The 12517-nt window shown below is 46.1% G+C and overlaps 1 protein-coding gene across 2 annotated transcripts in view; it reads right to left on the bottom strand.

Annotated features, from left to right (window-relative positions):
* NOTCH2 (notch receptor 2) overlaps positions 1 to 12517 on the bottom strand; it is a 164856-nt gene continuing 152339 nt past the window's right edge. For both annotated transcript variants that reach the window (XM_030328181.1, XM_030328182.1), the window contains exons 26-34: positions 11899 to 12246; positions 11006 to 11148; positions 10596 to 10806; positions 10068 to 10164; positions 8266 to 8434; positions 7341 to 7642; positions 6425 to 6572; positions 5688 to 5785; positions 1 to 4334 (exon numbers count right to left, since the gene is read on the bottom strand). In XM_030328181.1, coding sequence (XP_030184041.1) covers positions 2946 to 4334; positions 5688 to 5785; positions 6425 to 6572; positions 7341 to 7642; positions 8266 to 8434; positions 10068 to 10164; positions 10596 to 10806; positions 11006 to 11148; positions 11899 to 12246 — 2905 coding nt within the window. In that variant the 3' untranslated portion in view covers positions 1 to 2945. The remainder of the gene's footprint in view (positions 4335 to 5687; positions 5786 to 6424; positions 6573 to 7340; positions 7643 to 8265; positions 8435 to 10067; positions 10165 to 10595; positions 10807 to 11005; positions 11149 to 11898; positions 12247 to 12517) is intronic.

Below are 12517 nucleotides of genomic sequence, written 5' to 3' on the forward strand. Positions count from 1 at the left end.
TTGTGTCCTCTCAAATAGTCATCATACATTCAATGTGTTGGTTAAAATCCAAACTGCCTGCCCACAAAATATTATACCTTTGGTTCTTTTCTATGCCAGAACTGTGTACCAGCGACCGTAATAAGATGGTATAGCAGGCTTGAGCATCATGGCTGACTGCTTACATCAAAGTCTTTAACTCTCTTTTACACGTTTCTCTCCCTCACCATCATGTAAGTCAGAAAATGATGCTTAACACAAAACAGAAGAAACAAACAGAAGAGTCTATCCCCAAAGGCAGACAGAAGAGGAGTTAAAAGAAAAATTTATAAAAATAAAAACCAAAGTTGGGGAGAGGGTGACCTATACATGGCATAAAAGACGTGTCCTATAAAACTTAGTCTCTAATTCAGAACCCAAATAAGAAAGTGATTCTCCATCTCACCTTCACTTTTATTAGGTACTATACAACTGAAGGGTTCTTAAAATCTAAGGGATTGATAAATGCTTGAAAGGCAGTGTTTTCCTCCTCATCACTGAAGCCCGTAGTCTGTAATGGCAGCTTTCACATTCCCTTTCCCAAAACCCAAAGGATCCCAAGAAGGAAAAAGAAGCAAGTTAGGCCTAAATTGTGGCTGGGGAAGGAGGAGGCAATAGAGGATCCAAGATGTTGGGTCAGAGGCTGATACTTTCAGGAAGTGGGGATGAAACAGGACGACAGGGGCAGATGTGGTGAGGTCCACAGTGGCCCACACAGAGAGGTTCTCCCCATCTGTGAATTAACAAATGGGCCAAGGACAGAGAGTCACTGTTCAGAAGATAAAATGTTACCTGCTATGAAAGGGCTGGTAAGAGTTGCCACGTGAGAGAATACAGTTTGCTGGGGCAGTACTAATTATTTCTGTTGATGAGCTTGGGCAGGACTAAAAAAAAAAATTTGTAGACTGCCATGCTAACAGACACTCAGGGGTTCCATACAGGGCCACAAACAGATAAATCACGTTAAGTGGAATGCTCTGACGGGTACTCCTAGCCAAGGCAGTAATGAAGACTACCATTCAAACAGAGTAGGCAATTCACCTGTTATTATCTACAAAATGCCCCAGCAGAACTAGTTTCCCAGGTGTCATGACATCACAGCACCGGGCAGAGATGACAGTGTGGCCACAGGATCCACTATTGGATGACTCAGGGACAAGAGGAAGAAAACGATATTCCTATTTCTAGTGTTGACTAGAATGCTTCTGCCCTTGACAGAGTGTCACAGAAGGTGCCAAGACCACAAATACAGAGAGCCGACTCAAGTAAAATATAACCATAATCTGAGCATGAGAATGACAAAGACAGTCTTTAATTGTCCATCATTATCTACAAGGCAACTCAGGGAAAGGAAAATGTCCACAGTAAGTTTCTATGTTAGTTGCCTGAAAGGGAACGCCACGACTGCCTCAAAACAAAAGGAATGGTAGCAAAAAATAGCAAAGGCTGCCTCATAGTTCCAACCTTTGTACAGGGCTGGCTTGGATCCCAGAAAACTACGTTAGCTTTCTATTTCCTGCACTTGAACACAGAAAAATCCATGTGTTCGGTGAGAACCTACTTGGGTGCACCGATAACTCAGACTGCACGCACAGTGAAGGGCTGGTGAGCAGGCCTGCGGTCAGAAACAGCCTCAGGAAGCAGAGACTGCAATCCCTCCGCAAAAGGAACCCGGCTGGCACGGGGTCCCTCGAGCCAAACAGAGTTCAGCTCTGAGTGGCGAGGAAGCATCGTTTGAGACATTTTCTTCTGTGGAAGGAAAGTCTCAACAACTAAGGCTAGCTTTCCCAGCTGGATGAGTGAGTGAAGTAGGCCAGGGGTTCTGAGATCTGGGAACAAATGTGTTTTGCACAGGCCGTCAATGGAATGCTGGGAGAGAAGGAAAGGGACTTGTAAGTGGATAACCACTTCTCACATGAGTTAGCTTATCTCTTGGTCATTCCAACATTCCACATCTTTGTCTGTTTCTTGTTTGTTTATTTGTTTTAAGGGGCTCATAGTACCTGCACTGCCAATGATAAAACTTCCCACTGACTAGGCCCACAAATGGGAAAACAACCAATTCTTATCCTTCTTCCTGGTAAGGTTTACGTAAAGCCCTGCATGCAGGCAAGAGAACTAAGGTGCAGTCTCTTGAAAAGGACTTCTGTCTCCAAAATGGGTTCAAAGAAAAATGTCTTGCTCCCCTTCCTCTTCTAGGAATGACATTATGTAGGAGACTGCAATGAATCTGTTTTCTAAAGAAACATACTTGAAAGGTGTATGCTGAGAACCATAACCGAAGCAAACCCTGTGATATTCCTGGGGACACTGGGAGAAGAGGGGAAAGGAGGCTGAAATTGCTTTTCAGAGCAGGAATGATTAAAAGCACGTTGCCCTATACCATGCTGGGGGTGTGGGGGGAGTACAACCACAGAGAGGTGCAAAAATTAAAGCACCAAATGAAGTCAGAAGAATTTCCAAGTAAGAGAAGATGAGATAAGTCAACTTGGGCAGAATTCCAAGGTACAATTCCCAACAGGACTGTACGTAAAATCTTCTCATGGATATGGCAGAAGCCCCCAGGGCTTAAAATGCAGTCCAGGCTGCAAGAATGTCTGGGCTACAACAGGCATCCATTCTTTTCTCCAAAGAGAAAAGAGTAAACGTGGCCCCAAGTCTTGTATTCATCTTGAGTTTCCACAAACTTGGCTTGATGGGTAAGAGACTGAAAGGAACCATGTTCCTCCCACCCCAAATCCTGCAGATACCCAGTGAAGCTGACAAAATTGCTTCTTGCATTATCTAAAAGATAAAAGCATCTTCTTCCTCCTGCTTCCAGAAGCTGATTCCAGAGATTTCTTCATTTCTCTCCCGGATGACCTTCATTTGTTCCTCAGCAGCATTTACAATAGGCAGTTCTGTCCCTACACTGGAGGCAGACTCTTTCATGCATACACCTGCATGTTGCTGCGCGGTGGCTCAGACATGTGTGTTCCAGGTCCCCGCTGACCTCCTCCAGCACCCCCAGGGGTAGGGCTGGTGGTCACATCTGACCAGTCAGAAGCAGAGTGGGGTGATGAACTTGACCACTGGTCAGGAGACTCTGGGGATGGTGTCAGGTAGGGATGCTCACCCTGGAGGTGACCACTGTGACTGGGTGTTCGCTCAGCAGCATTTGAGGAAGCATAACTATGCTGTGAAGGTGGTGTGGGATACTTGCCCACAGAGGCTGGGAAAGGATGATAGGCTGGGAGAATGGTCTGAGCAACCTGCCCATCCTGCTGGGGCATCATGGCAGTGGGAAAAGCCATATTAGGCAAACGAGCCATTTCTGGAATCTGGTACATGGTGGGCACAGGGCCTGCAACAGGTGGGGGGCAGTTGGACTGAGGCTGGGGAGTCCCTGCTGGTTGGGAAATACTGCCTTTGGGGATTAGCTGGAAAGTCACAATGGGGGGCAAGGGCTCCCGAGGGGTAGTTATATGCTTCCCTTCAGGTGGTCTGCTCTGGGGAGCTATGCCAGGGTGCGTGCCCTCAGCTGGAGCCAGAACCATACTAAACATCTCATTGTACTGGGTCTCATTCATCTCCATGCGGTTCATCCAATCTGCTGGAACAGTGACTGGATGGAGCCTGCCCAAGCTCCCCGTACTGCCACTGCCTGGGGGAACAATGTGGTGGTGGGATAGCAGCTGGCTCACTGAGGGAAGCACAGTGTTGGCCCCGTGAGCCAAAGGCTGCATTTCATGCAGGTTAGAGAAAGACAGTGCATGCTGTGCATGGACTGGGGCAGGGGGTGCAGCAGTGGCCAACATAGGGTTGGGTGAGGCCTGTAAGATTCCAGGGGATGTAATCATTGGAGAGGATGTGGTGTCAGAAACATATGTGTGAGGAGACTCTAAGGAATCAACTGGGGATAAAGTCACTGAACTCTCAGACAGCTGACCCTTGTCACTCAGAGACTTCTTCCTCCTATTACCCTTGGCATCCTTGGCCTCCTTGGCAAGGTTAGGGAGGCTAGTGGGCATGGCACTCTTGGTATTGGGCCGTCTAGGCTTCTTGCCCATTGGGGTGTGCTTTAGGCTGAGGAAAGATCTGTTGGGCCCACAGATGACAGGTGAGAGGGCAGAAGTCAGCACAGTGCCTGGAGGGCTTGGTGTCACATTGTACTCGTCTAGGAGGCGCACGATGTCATGGTGCATGCGGTCCCGAGCCACATCCCGGGGAAGACGATCCATGTGGTCTGTGATATCCCGATTGGCAAAATGGTCTAACAGGATCTTGGCTGCTTCATAGCTTCCCTCCCGGGCAGCAAGAAACAGAGGTGTCTCTTCCTACAGAAAAGACCCACATAGCACATGAAAATTAGTAACACCTTTGATCATATGTCAGTGTTTCTCAAACTTTTTGTTATTATCAACCCCTTAGACATTATTTCCCTAACTGCCTCCCCATATGAAATTTTACTAGCACAGATAAAATGTCTATCTACCTAGGTACTGAATGTATATCTGTAGCTTAAAAAAAAAATTTTTTTTTATGGGGCGCCTGAGTGGGTCAGTCAGTTAAGTGTCTGACTTCGGCTCAGGTCATGATCTCACGGTTTGTGAGTTTGGGCCCTGCGTCGGGCTCTGTGCTGACAGCTCAGAGCCTGGAGCCTGCTTAGGATTCTGTGTCTTCCTCTCTCTATCCCTCCCCGACTAGTGCTCTGTCTCTCTGTCTCTCAAAAATAAATAAATGTAAAAAAGATAATTAAAAAGATATAAATAAATAAAAATTTATTTATTTTGAAAGATTGGGTGGGGGGCAGGGCAGAGAGAGAGGGAGACAGAGAATCCCAAGCAGGCTGTGTGCTGTCAGCATGGAGCCCAACGTAGTGCTCAAACTCATGAACAGTGAGTTCATGACCTGAGCTGAAACCAAGAGTTGGACGCTTACCTGACCGAGCCACCCAGGTGCCCCATATATCTGTAGTTTTATACACAAAAAGAGTAAGATCATTCTACCCTTCCTCAACAATCAATTTTGCCCCATTGAGGGTGATGTCTCCTTAGTTGGGAATGTGTGAAATAAAGCATTCTCCTGAGCCAGAGATTTGCTTAAAAGAGCACTGAGCTTATCAAAATAGGGTTCTAAGAGGAAAAGGACTTCTTAGAAATAAGAGAAGTAGGAGGGCAAGAACCTAAAGCAGAAAAATAAGGGGAAGCAGAAGCAATAGGAAACAAAACATGTTTAAGAAAGAATTAAAATTAGAGAAAAGAGGAAATACACAAGAGAAGAGAAGTATGACCCAAAACCCAGAGGAAGAAAAGCAACCAGGAAAATACCATGGTGTCCAAGAACAGAAAACAAGAGCCACAGCAAAGAAAATGAATAAGAACAAGAGAAAAGCAAGTGAGCATGAAGAGAACAGAGAACAGGAGAAAGGACGATGTCAAAGAGAAAGGCAGAAAAGGCTACACTGAAGTTATTTACAGGACAGCCTGATCCAGACTGAGTACTGTGTAGGCAGAGGACTCGCCTCCTGACACATCCCTGGATAACCCAATACCTTCCCCTCAAACTCTTTGGATCCAGCTGTTGTCCACGCTGCCTCCCTCTTTGTCTATACTCATCACAAGAGGAGCTATAGGAGAAAAGGGAAGGCTTCGTAATCTGAGGCACTGCTAGGTCTGCCCAGACTGTACCTTGTTGTCTTGCATGTCTCGGTTGGCCCCGTTTTTCAACAGCAAAAGGGTTGCCTCCACGTTATTGACAGCAGCTGCCCAGTGAAGAGCGGATTTTCCTGCAGGGAGAAACATTTTTATAAGCAGACAGAGTAGAGGAACATGTCCTCTTCCCAGTATAAGGAAGCATCATGACTTATATAAGGAAACCTTGAACTTCCCAGAGAGAAGCAAGCCAGTTGTCAGTCACAGCCTGTGGAAAAAAACCAAAGTATTATCTTCCTTTTCCTGTTCTAGAAATACTTTAATACAGGCTGCCTAGCATTAGAAAGACATGTAGGTAAAAAGATCATTTGTCTAGGGTACCCACGTCTTCCACATGGTAGAATCCCATACTGAGGACAATAATCTATCTACTTATCACACCAGAATGTCTATTTAAGATGTTGCTCATAATCCCTCCCTAGTGAGGACAAGCTCACTAGTCCTCATATCCAGAGTGGAACCTACAGAGGCAAGCCTTTCATAAACTGGCTTTGGGTTCCAAAAACCCTCACTAAAAATCCCTTCCTATCTTCGCCTATGGACTTCCCACTGGCTTAGTTCTCTGGACTTAAAATGTTGAAAGAAGAATAAATGAATGATAGAATTTCATTGGATTCAAATCTGAGATGGTTCTTTAAAGATCACATAATGATTTTCCCCCTTAGAGGCATGCTTTGCAGGCGAGAATCTGGCTCCCTGCCTCTCGGCCCTACCATGGTCGTCTACTGCATTCACATCTGCTTGGCAGTTGATCAGTTCTGCCACCATTCCCTCCACAGCCAGGCGGGCGGCCAGGATCAGTGGTGTAGTGCCATCGTTCATCCTGGCGTCCAGATCAGTTACTCGGTTGCGGATCAGAATCTACAAGATGAGAAAGTACAGAAAAGACAGTCAACTAGATAAAAGAAAATAATGAAGTTAAAAGAAGAAACAAGAGCATCAGAGCTGAGGCAACCCTGTAAGTTCCTGGAGGGCAGGGAATGCTTGTTGTCTTTGTGCCCATGATTCTATCATCCTCAATCAATAAATGCTGAATGAATGCATGAATGAATGAAGGAACAAAGGGTGCTAGGGGACGCCATCTCATGGAGAGTGATGTCTTTTGCTTTCTAAAGAAAGGAGTAAGTGGGAAAATATCATAACCTCAGTTGTGGTGTATACAGTTTAAGATTAATCAGAATGCTTCCAGTTTCCTCACAAGGGTAAAATAAAAGGAATACACAGTGAATTCATGTCAAAAAAAACACCAAGGAGCAGCCCATATGGCCAGATAAATCTACAGGGAGAAGCTGATACTAGTCAAGAACTTCATAACAGGTATCACTCCCATCTGATCTATTCATTTGGGAGGCATTTTGGCACATCAAAATGAACAGCGATGAAGAATCAGAAAACTGGTGGGATCTGCTGTAAGCTCTGTCGCTACCTGGCTGTTCTGGTTAGGTCAGTTTTCTGCTGCTCTTTTCCTGCTTTCCCATCCAACAAGCAGGACTCCACCATCCTGGATCCACCAGATCCACCATCCGTCCTATTTTCTCAGAGAATTACCGAAGGAGCATAATTGGGTATTAAGTGCCTTAGCAAAGAGAAACCATTATAGATCTATAGGGAATCAGCTCTGTTCTTTACCTGGAAGACCCCCTGGGCATCAGCTGCCACTGCAGCATGGAGAGGGCAGCGGCCCATGTTGTCCTGGGCGTTGGCGTCTGCACCTGCATCCAGGAGACGCTTGGCGGCATCAGCCCTTGAGTAGCGCGCTGCAAGGTGCAGAGCCATCTCACCAGTCCGGTCTGTCTGGGCCTGCAGGCTGGCACCCTGGTAGACCAAGTCTGTGATGATGTTGGCAGAAGAGTCCTCTCCATCTTCATCTTCATCACTCATATCTGAGCTGCCTCCTCGGAGGGAAGCCAGCATCAGTGGGGTGCACCCATCTATAAGAACGGAATTTTCCAAAAAATATTTAAGGAGGAGAAGGACATTAATGTTCAATGAACCCAGTGGCTGGAAGCGTTCTGTTTGAATAAAGTTATTCTTATGGGGAAAAAACCTTCTGAGCTTCTTGTGGTAATGGGCAATTCGTTTTACATTTGCCACCTGTTTTTCCTCTGATAGATAATGCCCTTTATGGGAAAATAAGAGTGTTTTTAAGCTAGGGCTCTTCTCTAAGTTAAGCAAGCCTTCCTGTTTGAGTTCCTAAGTGCTATGTTATTTTAAATTGGGCAACATTTAAAAATATCCAGTATTAACAATAATATGCACTAAGGTATCAATTAAAGTAATTTTCTATCCTTCTGCTTTGGGATATTATTTCTCTATCCCACTAAACTCTTTCCCATGTAATCAGCCTACCTATTCCCAAGCATGCTGTAGGTGAGGCAATATAAAATCCTTCCCTCTTCTTACAGAAGTTTACATGTTCTGCATGTCTGTATTCCCTGAGTGTTCATTTCCTCATGCTAATTTAGTCTGTGCAATTGGCAGGGGGCAGATCACCGAGGCACATCACAGAGCCAAGGGCAGGCAGGGCAGGTTTGGAAAGCGGGTGTGTGCTGACCTGGGCCACGGACATTCACATCCAACACATCCACCTCCTGCTCTGCCTGTGGAGGAGTGAGTGCCAGCGATGGCGTCCTGCGGATATCTGCAGCCTCAAGGTGCTGCTGTGTCCATGGACGTCGATCAATGGCATCATCTTCTTCTGAGAGCAAAGCCTCATCTTCAGCCTGACAAGAAAACAACGCTCTGTGTTGACCTGGCCCACCATTAGGAGCTGCGGACAAGGAGGCAGTTGTAGTCTCCTCCTATTCTACCTGCCAGGGTGTCATCCACACTGCCTTCCTGCTGCTGCCGGATGTGATTCCTGTCATCCTCTCCTGTGCCATCTGTACCACTCTCCCGACCTCCCCATTCCAAACTCCAGGCTTCAGCCTTAATATACCATCTATTTCACCTACCAAATACGCTATCTAGATACAGATCCCCAAAACACCATTTCCTTGCTTCTGGACTTCTGCCTGAGTTGTCCCCTGTGCCTGCCGTATCTTTTCCCAATTCTTTGTCTGACTAACTCCTACCTACCCTTCAAATACAACGGGACTTTAATTCCTCTTGTGGGTTCGAAAATACCCTCTGCTTACCTCTACTTAACTGACTCTGTGTTAAGTGCTCACAAGGCACTATATAACAGTCTCTACCACGAGAAGGTAAGGTTCATGAGAACAGGAAACAAGCCTTGTTCAATATCACCTCCCTGTACTTAATACAATGCCCAGCACATAGCAAACACCCAAGAAAATATTTGCTGGGCAGTAACTATTACTATAATTTAAAAGGCAGCTACTTTTATTAAATATTTACTACATGATAGAAAATGGGTAAGATGCTTCACACATATATGTTTAATCTTTGAAACAACTCCCTATTTTACAGATAAGGATAATGAGGTACAAAGAGGTTAAGTTTTCCAGCTACTAACTAGCAGAGTTTTGGACTTGAATCCAGTTCTGATTGTAACTAAGCAATGTTCTGAACCATCATGCTGTATTGCATGTCTATATTCCTCAAGCATTCATCCCCTCAAGCTGCTTTAGAATACTCATGGATATATGCATATCCCAGCCACGTATAGCTATGGATGGACTGTCTCCCTTTTCACATCAGCTTCAGCCCAATCTACCTCTTACTTTATGGTTCTAGTTTCCTGCGCTCAAGATGCAGAACCTCCAAACTCAATGGTCATTGGCTTTCTTCCTTCCTGAAGGGGGAGTATCCAGAGAAGATAAGGGGGAGAGCTAGTCATAAAGGAAACTGCTATTTACACACATCATTCCTTATTCAGCTACCATCAGCATGATTCTTAAGGAAGGAATCATGTTTGTTTTATTATTTTTAATAAAGAGTTATTTTTTTAGGTTTATTTATTTTTTTATTTAGAGAGACAGAGAGAGAGAGAGAGAGAGAGAGAGAGAGCACGTGCATGCAAATGGGGCAGGGGCAGAGAGAAAGTGAGAGAGAGACTCCCAAGCAGACTCCACACCGCCAGCATAGAGCCCGATGTGGGGCTCAAACTCCATGAGATCATGACCTGAGCTGAAATCAAGAGTCAGATGCTTAACTGACTGAGCCACCCAGGTGCCTCTAAAGAGTTCTTACTGAAACACATATGTAGGTAACCCAAGGTCATCAATGACCTAATGATTCTTGCCTTTCATGACAACCTGGGGTAGCCATTGCCTGGGCAGCACATAAAGACTATCACCCTTTTCACCCATTCAGGACACTCTAGATAGCAAAGGACAGAAATTTGATGTGACCAGATAGTGGCTGATAATAGTGGATCTACCATGGCCAGCTTACCTTGGCTTTCTTTGGCTGGGGCCCTTCATCATCAACCCAATGTTCACTTGTTCCAGAACCAATTAGGTTAGCCTCTGAGACTTGCACTGAGAGATTTCTGATAGGACAAGATTATGAAGGGGAAAAACAAGAGCAGAGGTTATGTCATAAACTCATATAGTGGTTTTCAATACTTTTTCCATGGCTATCCTCAAAGACTTTCAGGAGCCTTGGCCCACAAAGGATGGGCAGTATTTTCCATCCCACTGCCCGAGTAAACATCTTTTCCTTTCCTGTGGATCAAGAGCTTACAACAAAAGGGTGCCTCAACATATAAGCCAAGCACCACTGCTTTAATATATACAGAATAGAAGCATCCAGACTCTGTTAGTTCATAGTCGCTCAGCAGGCACTCAGAATCATGGTTAGGTGTGACAATGTGGTGTGGCCAGAGCTCGAAATTTAAAATCATAATTCAACAAGATTTCCTTTCTCCTCTATCCCTGCTATTACTACTGTGAATAGTGGCGTGTTGGCAAACCGTCTTACTTCAGCCCCACGGCATCCTGTCCCACTGGCTCACGGCGCTTGTGATTGCTGGAGTCTCGGCGAAGGGTGAAACCTTCAGGCAGCCAGAGGGAGCCATGCTTACGCTTTCGTTTCGCCATGATAACTCCCAGCAAGATAATAAACAGGATAATGACAACGGCAACAGCAAGTAGATAGAGAAGCTGAGTACCTTTTGGAGTCAGAGATTCACCTGGAAGTGCAGGGAGACAGGGAATGTGCTGAATAAACCTCTCAATCTTAGCATAAAATTCATTTAGAGGGCATTGACTGATTGACCTCACTGGCACTGAAAAACAGAGCTGCACACTGAAAAGTGTGCCCTTTTCTCACTGGCCCCAAGTGACGTCTCCCCTGCCCCAAACTCTTCCTTTAACACCAGTGCTACTCACTGACGACGGACACAAGAGGGTAGGACAAGGTCCCCTGAATGGCGTGAGAGGCCAGAAGAGCTGCTGCTGCATCCGTGTTCTTGAAACACTGGTCTGAATCTTGAACACACTGGCGGTTGTCAATTTCCAGAAACACCTTAGAGCTGTAGGATGCCAAGGGGAAATGGTGAGTAAAACAGAGGGTGCCAGTCAAGCAAGTGAAGTTAGAAAGGACTGCATGAGCCTTCCTTCCTCACATCAGCACTGGGCTCTCCTATCTCTGTGATGAGGCCATCAAAAGATCTCAGAAATTAGATCCTGTCCTTTTAGATCCTAAATACGAGTTCCCACCGGACTATGTCTCACCTTCCTTGGTCTGGCTGAGTTTGCGCCTTCTGACTTAGGCAACGCAAGTCAAAGGGAGGACACTGGGTAAAGCGGGTGGGTCCCTATTCTCTGTGGTCTCTGCATCTGCATCTGAGGTAGCTATACAGTTGAAACTTGTGGGATACAGCAACAAATAGTGGGGTGCAATGACAGAACAATTCAAGATTATTACAGAGAGCCTTCTGTTATAAATGCATGGCCTTGAACAGAACGCAATGATTAACATAAAAAGAATGGTCAGTAGTAAAGGGATTTGAGGCAACCCTGGCAAAAGGTTACACATTCTGGCATTTGAGGAGGCCGTCCTGACATCCCACCTTCTGCTTGCTCCAGCCCGCCTTTCAGGATACCAAGACCAAGGAAAACCTTACCCTTAAACATACGTACTGGCATCACGGGTTTACTGTACTTGGTGGCTGTTCTACTTGCCTGAGCTCTGCATTCTTATAGGTTCAGTTATGACTTCCTCTGTGCGTCAGAGTACTTAGCTTTATAAACTTTAAGAAGTTCAGAAACCAAAAACCTACCCAACCACCTCCTGTTCTTGGTCACCAGGAAGGGACCTGCGTATCATCCTCTGCTTCTTCATGGCAGCCGACTTCTCACCATAATAGGGGTAGACCATGAGTACCCCCTGGGAGTCCCGTTTAATCTGCAGGTTGGTACGGAGCAGGGTGCCCAGTGCCCGCAAAAAGCTGCGGGCATCCTGGAGAAGCTGCTCTGGGGGCATGAGCACCACTATAACCAGGGTCCCCTCCGCCAGGTTCTCCGGCCGGTCAGCAGCACAGTCCAACCCATCCCAGCCACACTCCTCACTGTTGCATCCCTGGTCACAGTGGTTGTCTTTGAAGTGGTCTGCACAGTATTTGTCATACCTAGGCAGGGGGAGGCAGAAGAGGAGGAGAACAAGGGAAGGGCTCAGAATAGACTGCAGTGCTATTTGGTTTTCTGCCTGGAACTACTGTGGCTTTTCCCGCCTATCTTCTGTAGCCCAGATCAGGTCCCCTCATTGAGTCTCCCATCCTGACAGCACAGAGTACATATCCCATCTATGCCATTCAATGTGAGCACCCTCCAAAGGAGAAACAACACTGTGCTCGCTATGCTGCACGGGCTTACAGCCGCCCAGGCAGCTGGTAATCTTTG

Source organism: Lynx canadensis, chromosome C1 (assembly GCF_007474595.2).
Source record: "Lynx canadensis isolate LIC74 chromosome C1, mLynCan4.pri.v2, whole genome shotgun sequence".
NCBI classification, from domain to species: domain Eukaryota; kingdom Metazoa; phylum Chordata; class Mammalia; order Carnivora; family Felidae; genus Lynx; species Lynx canadensis.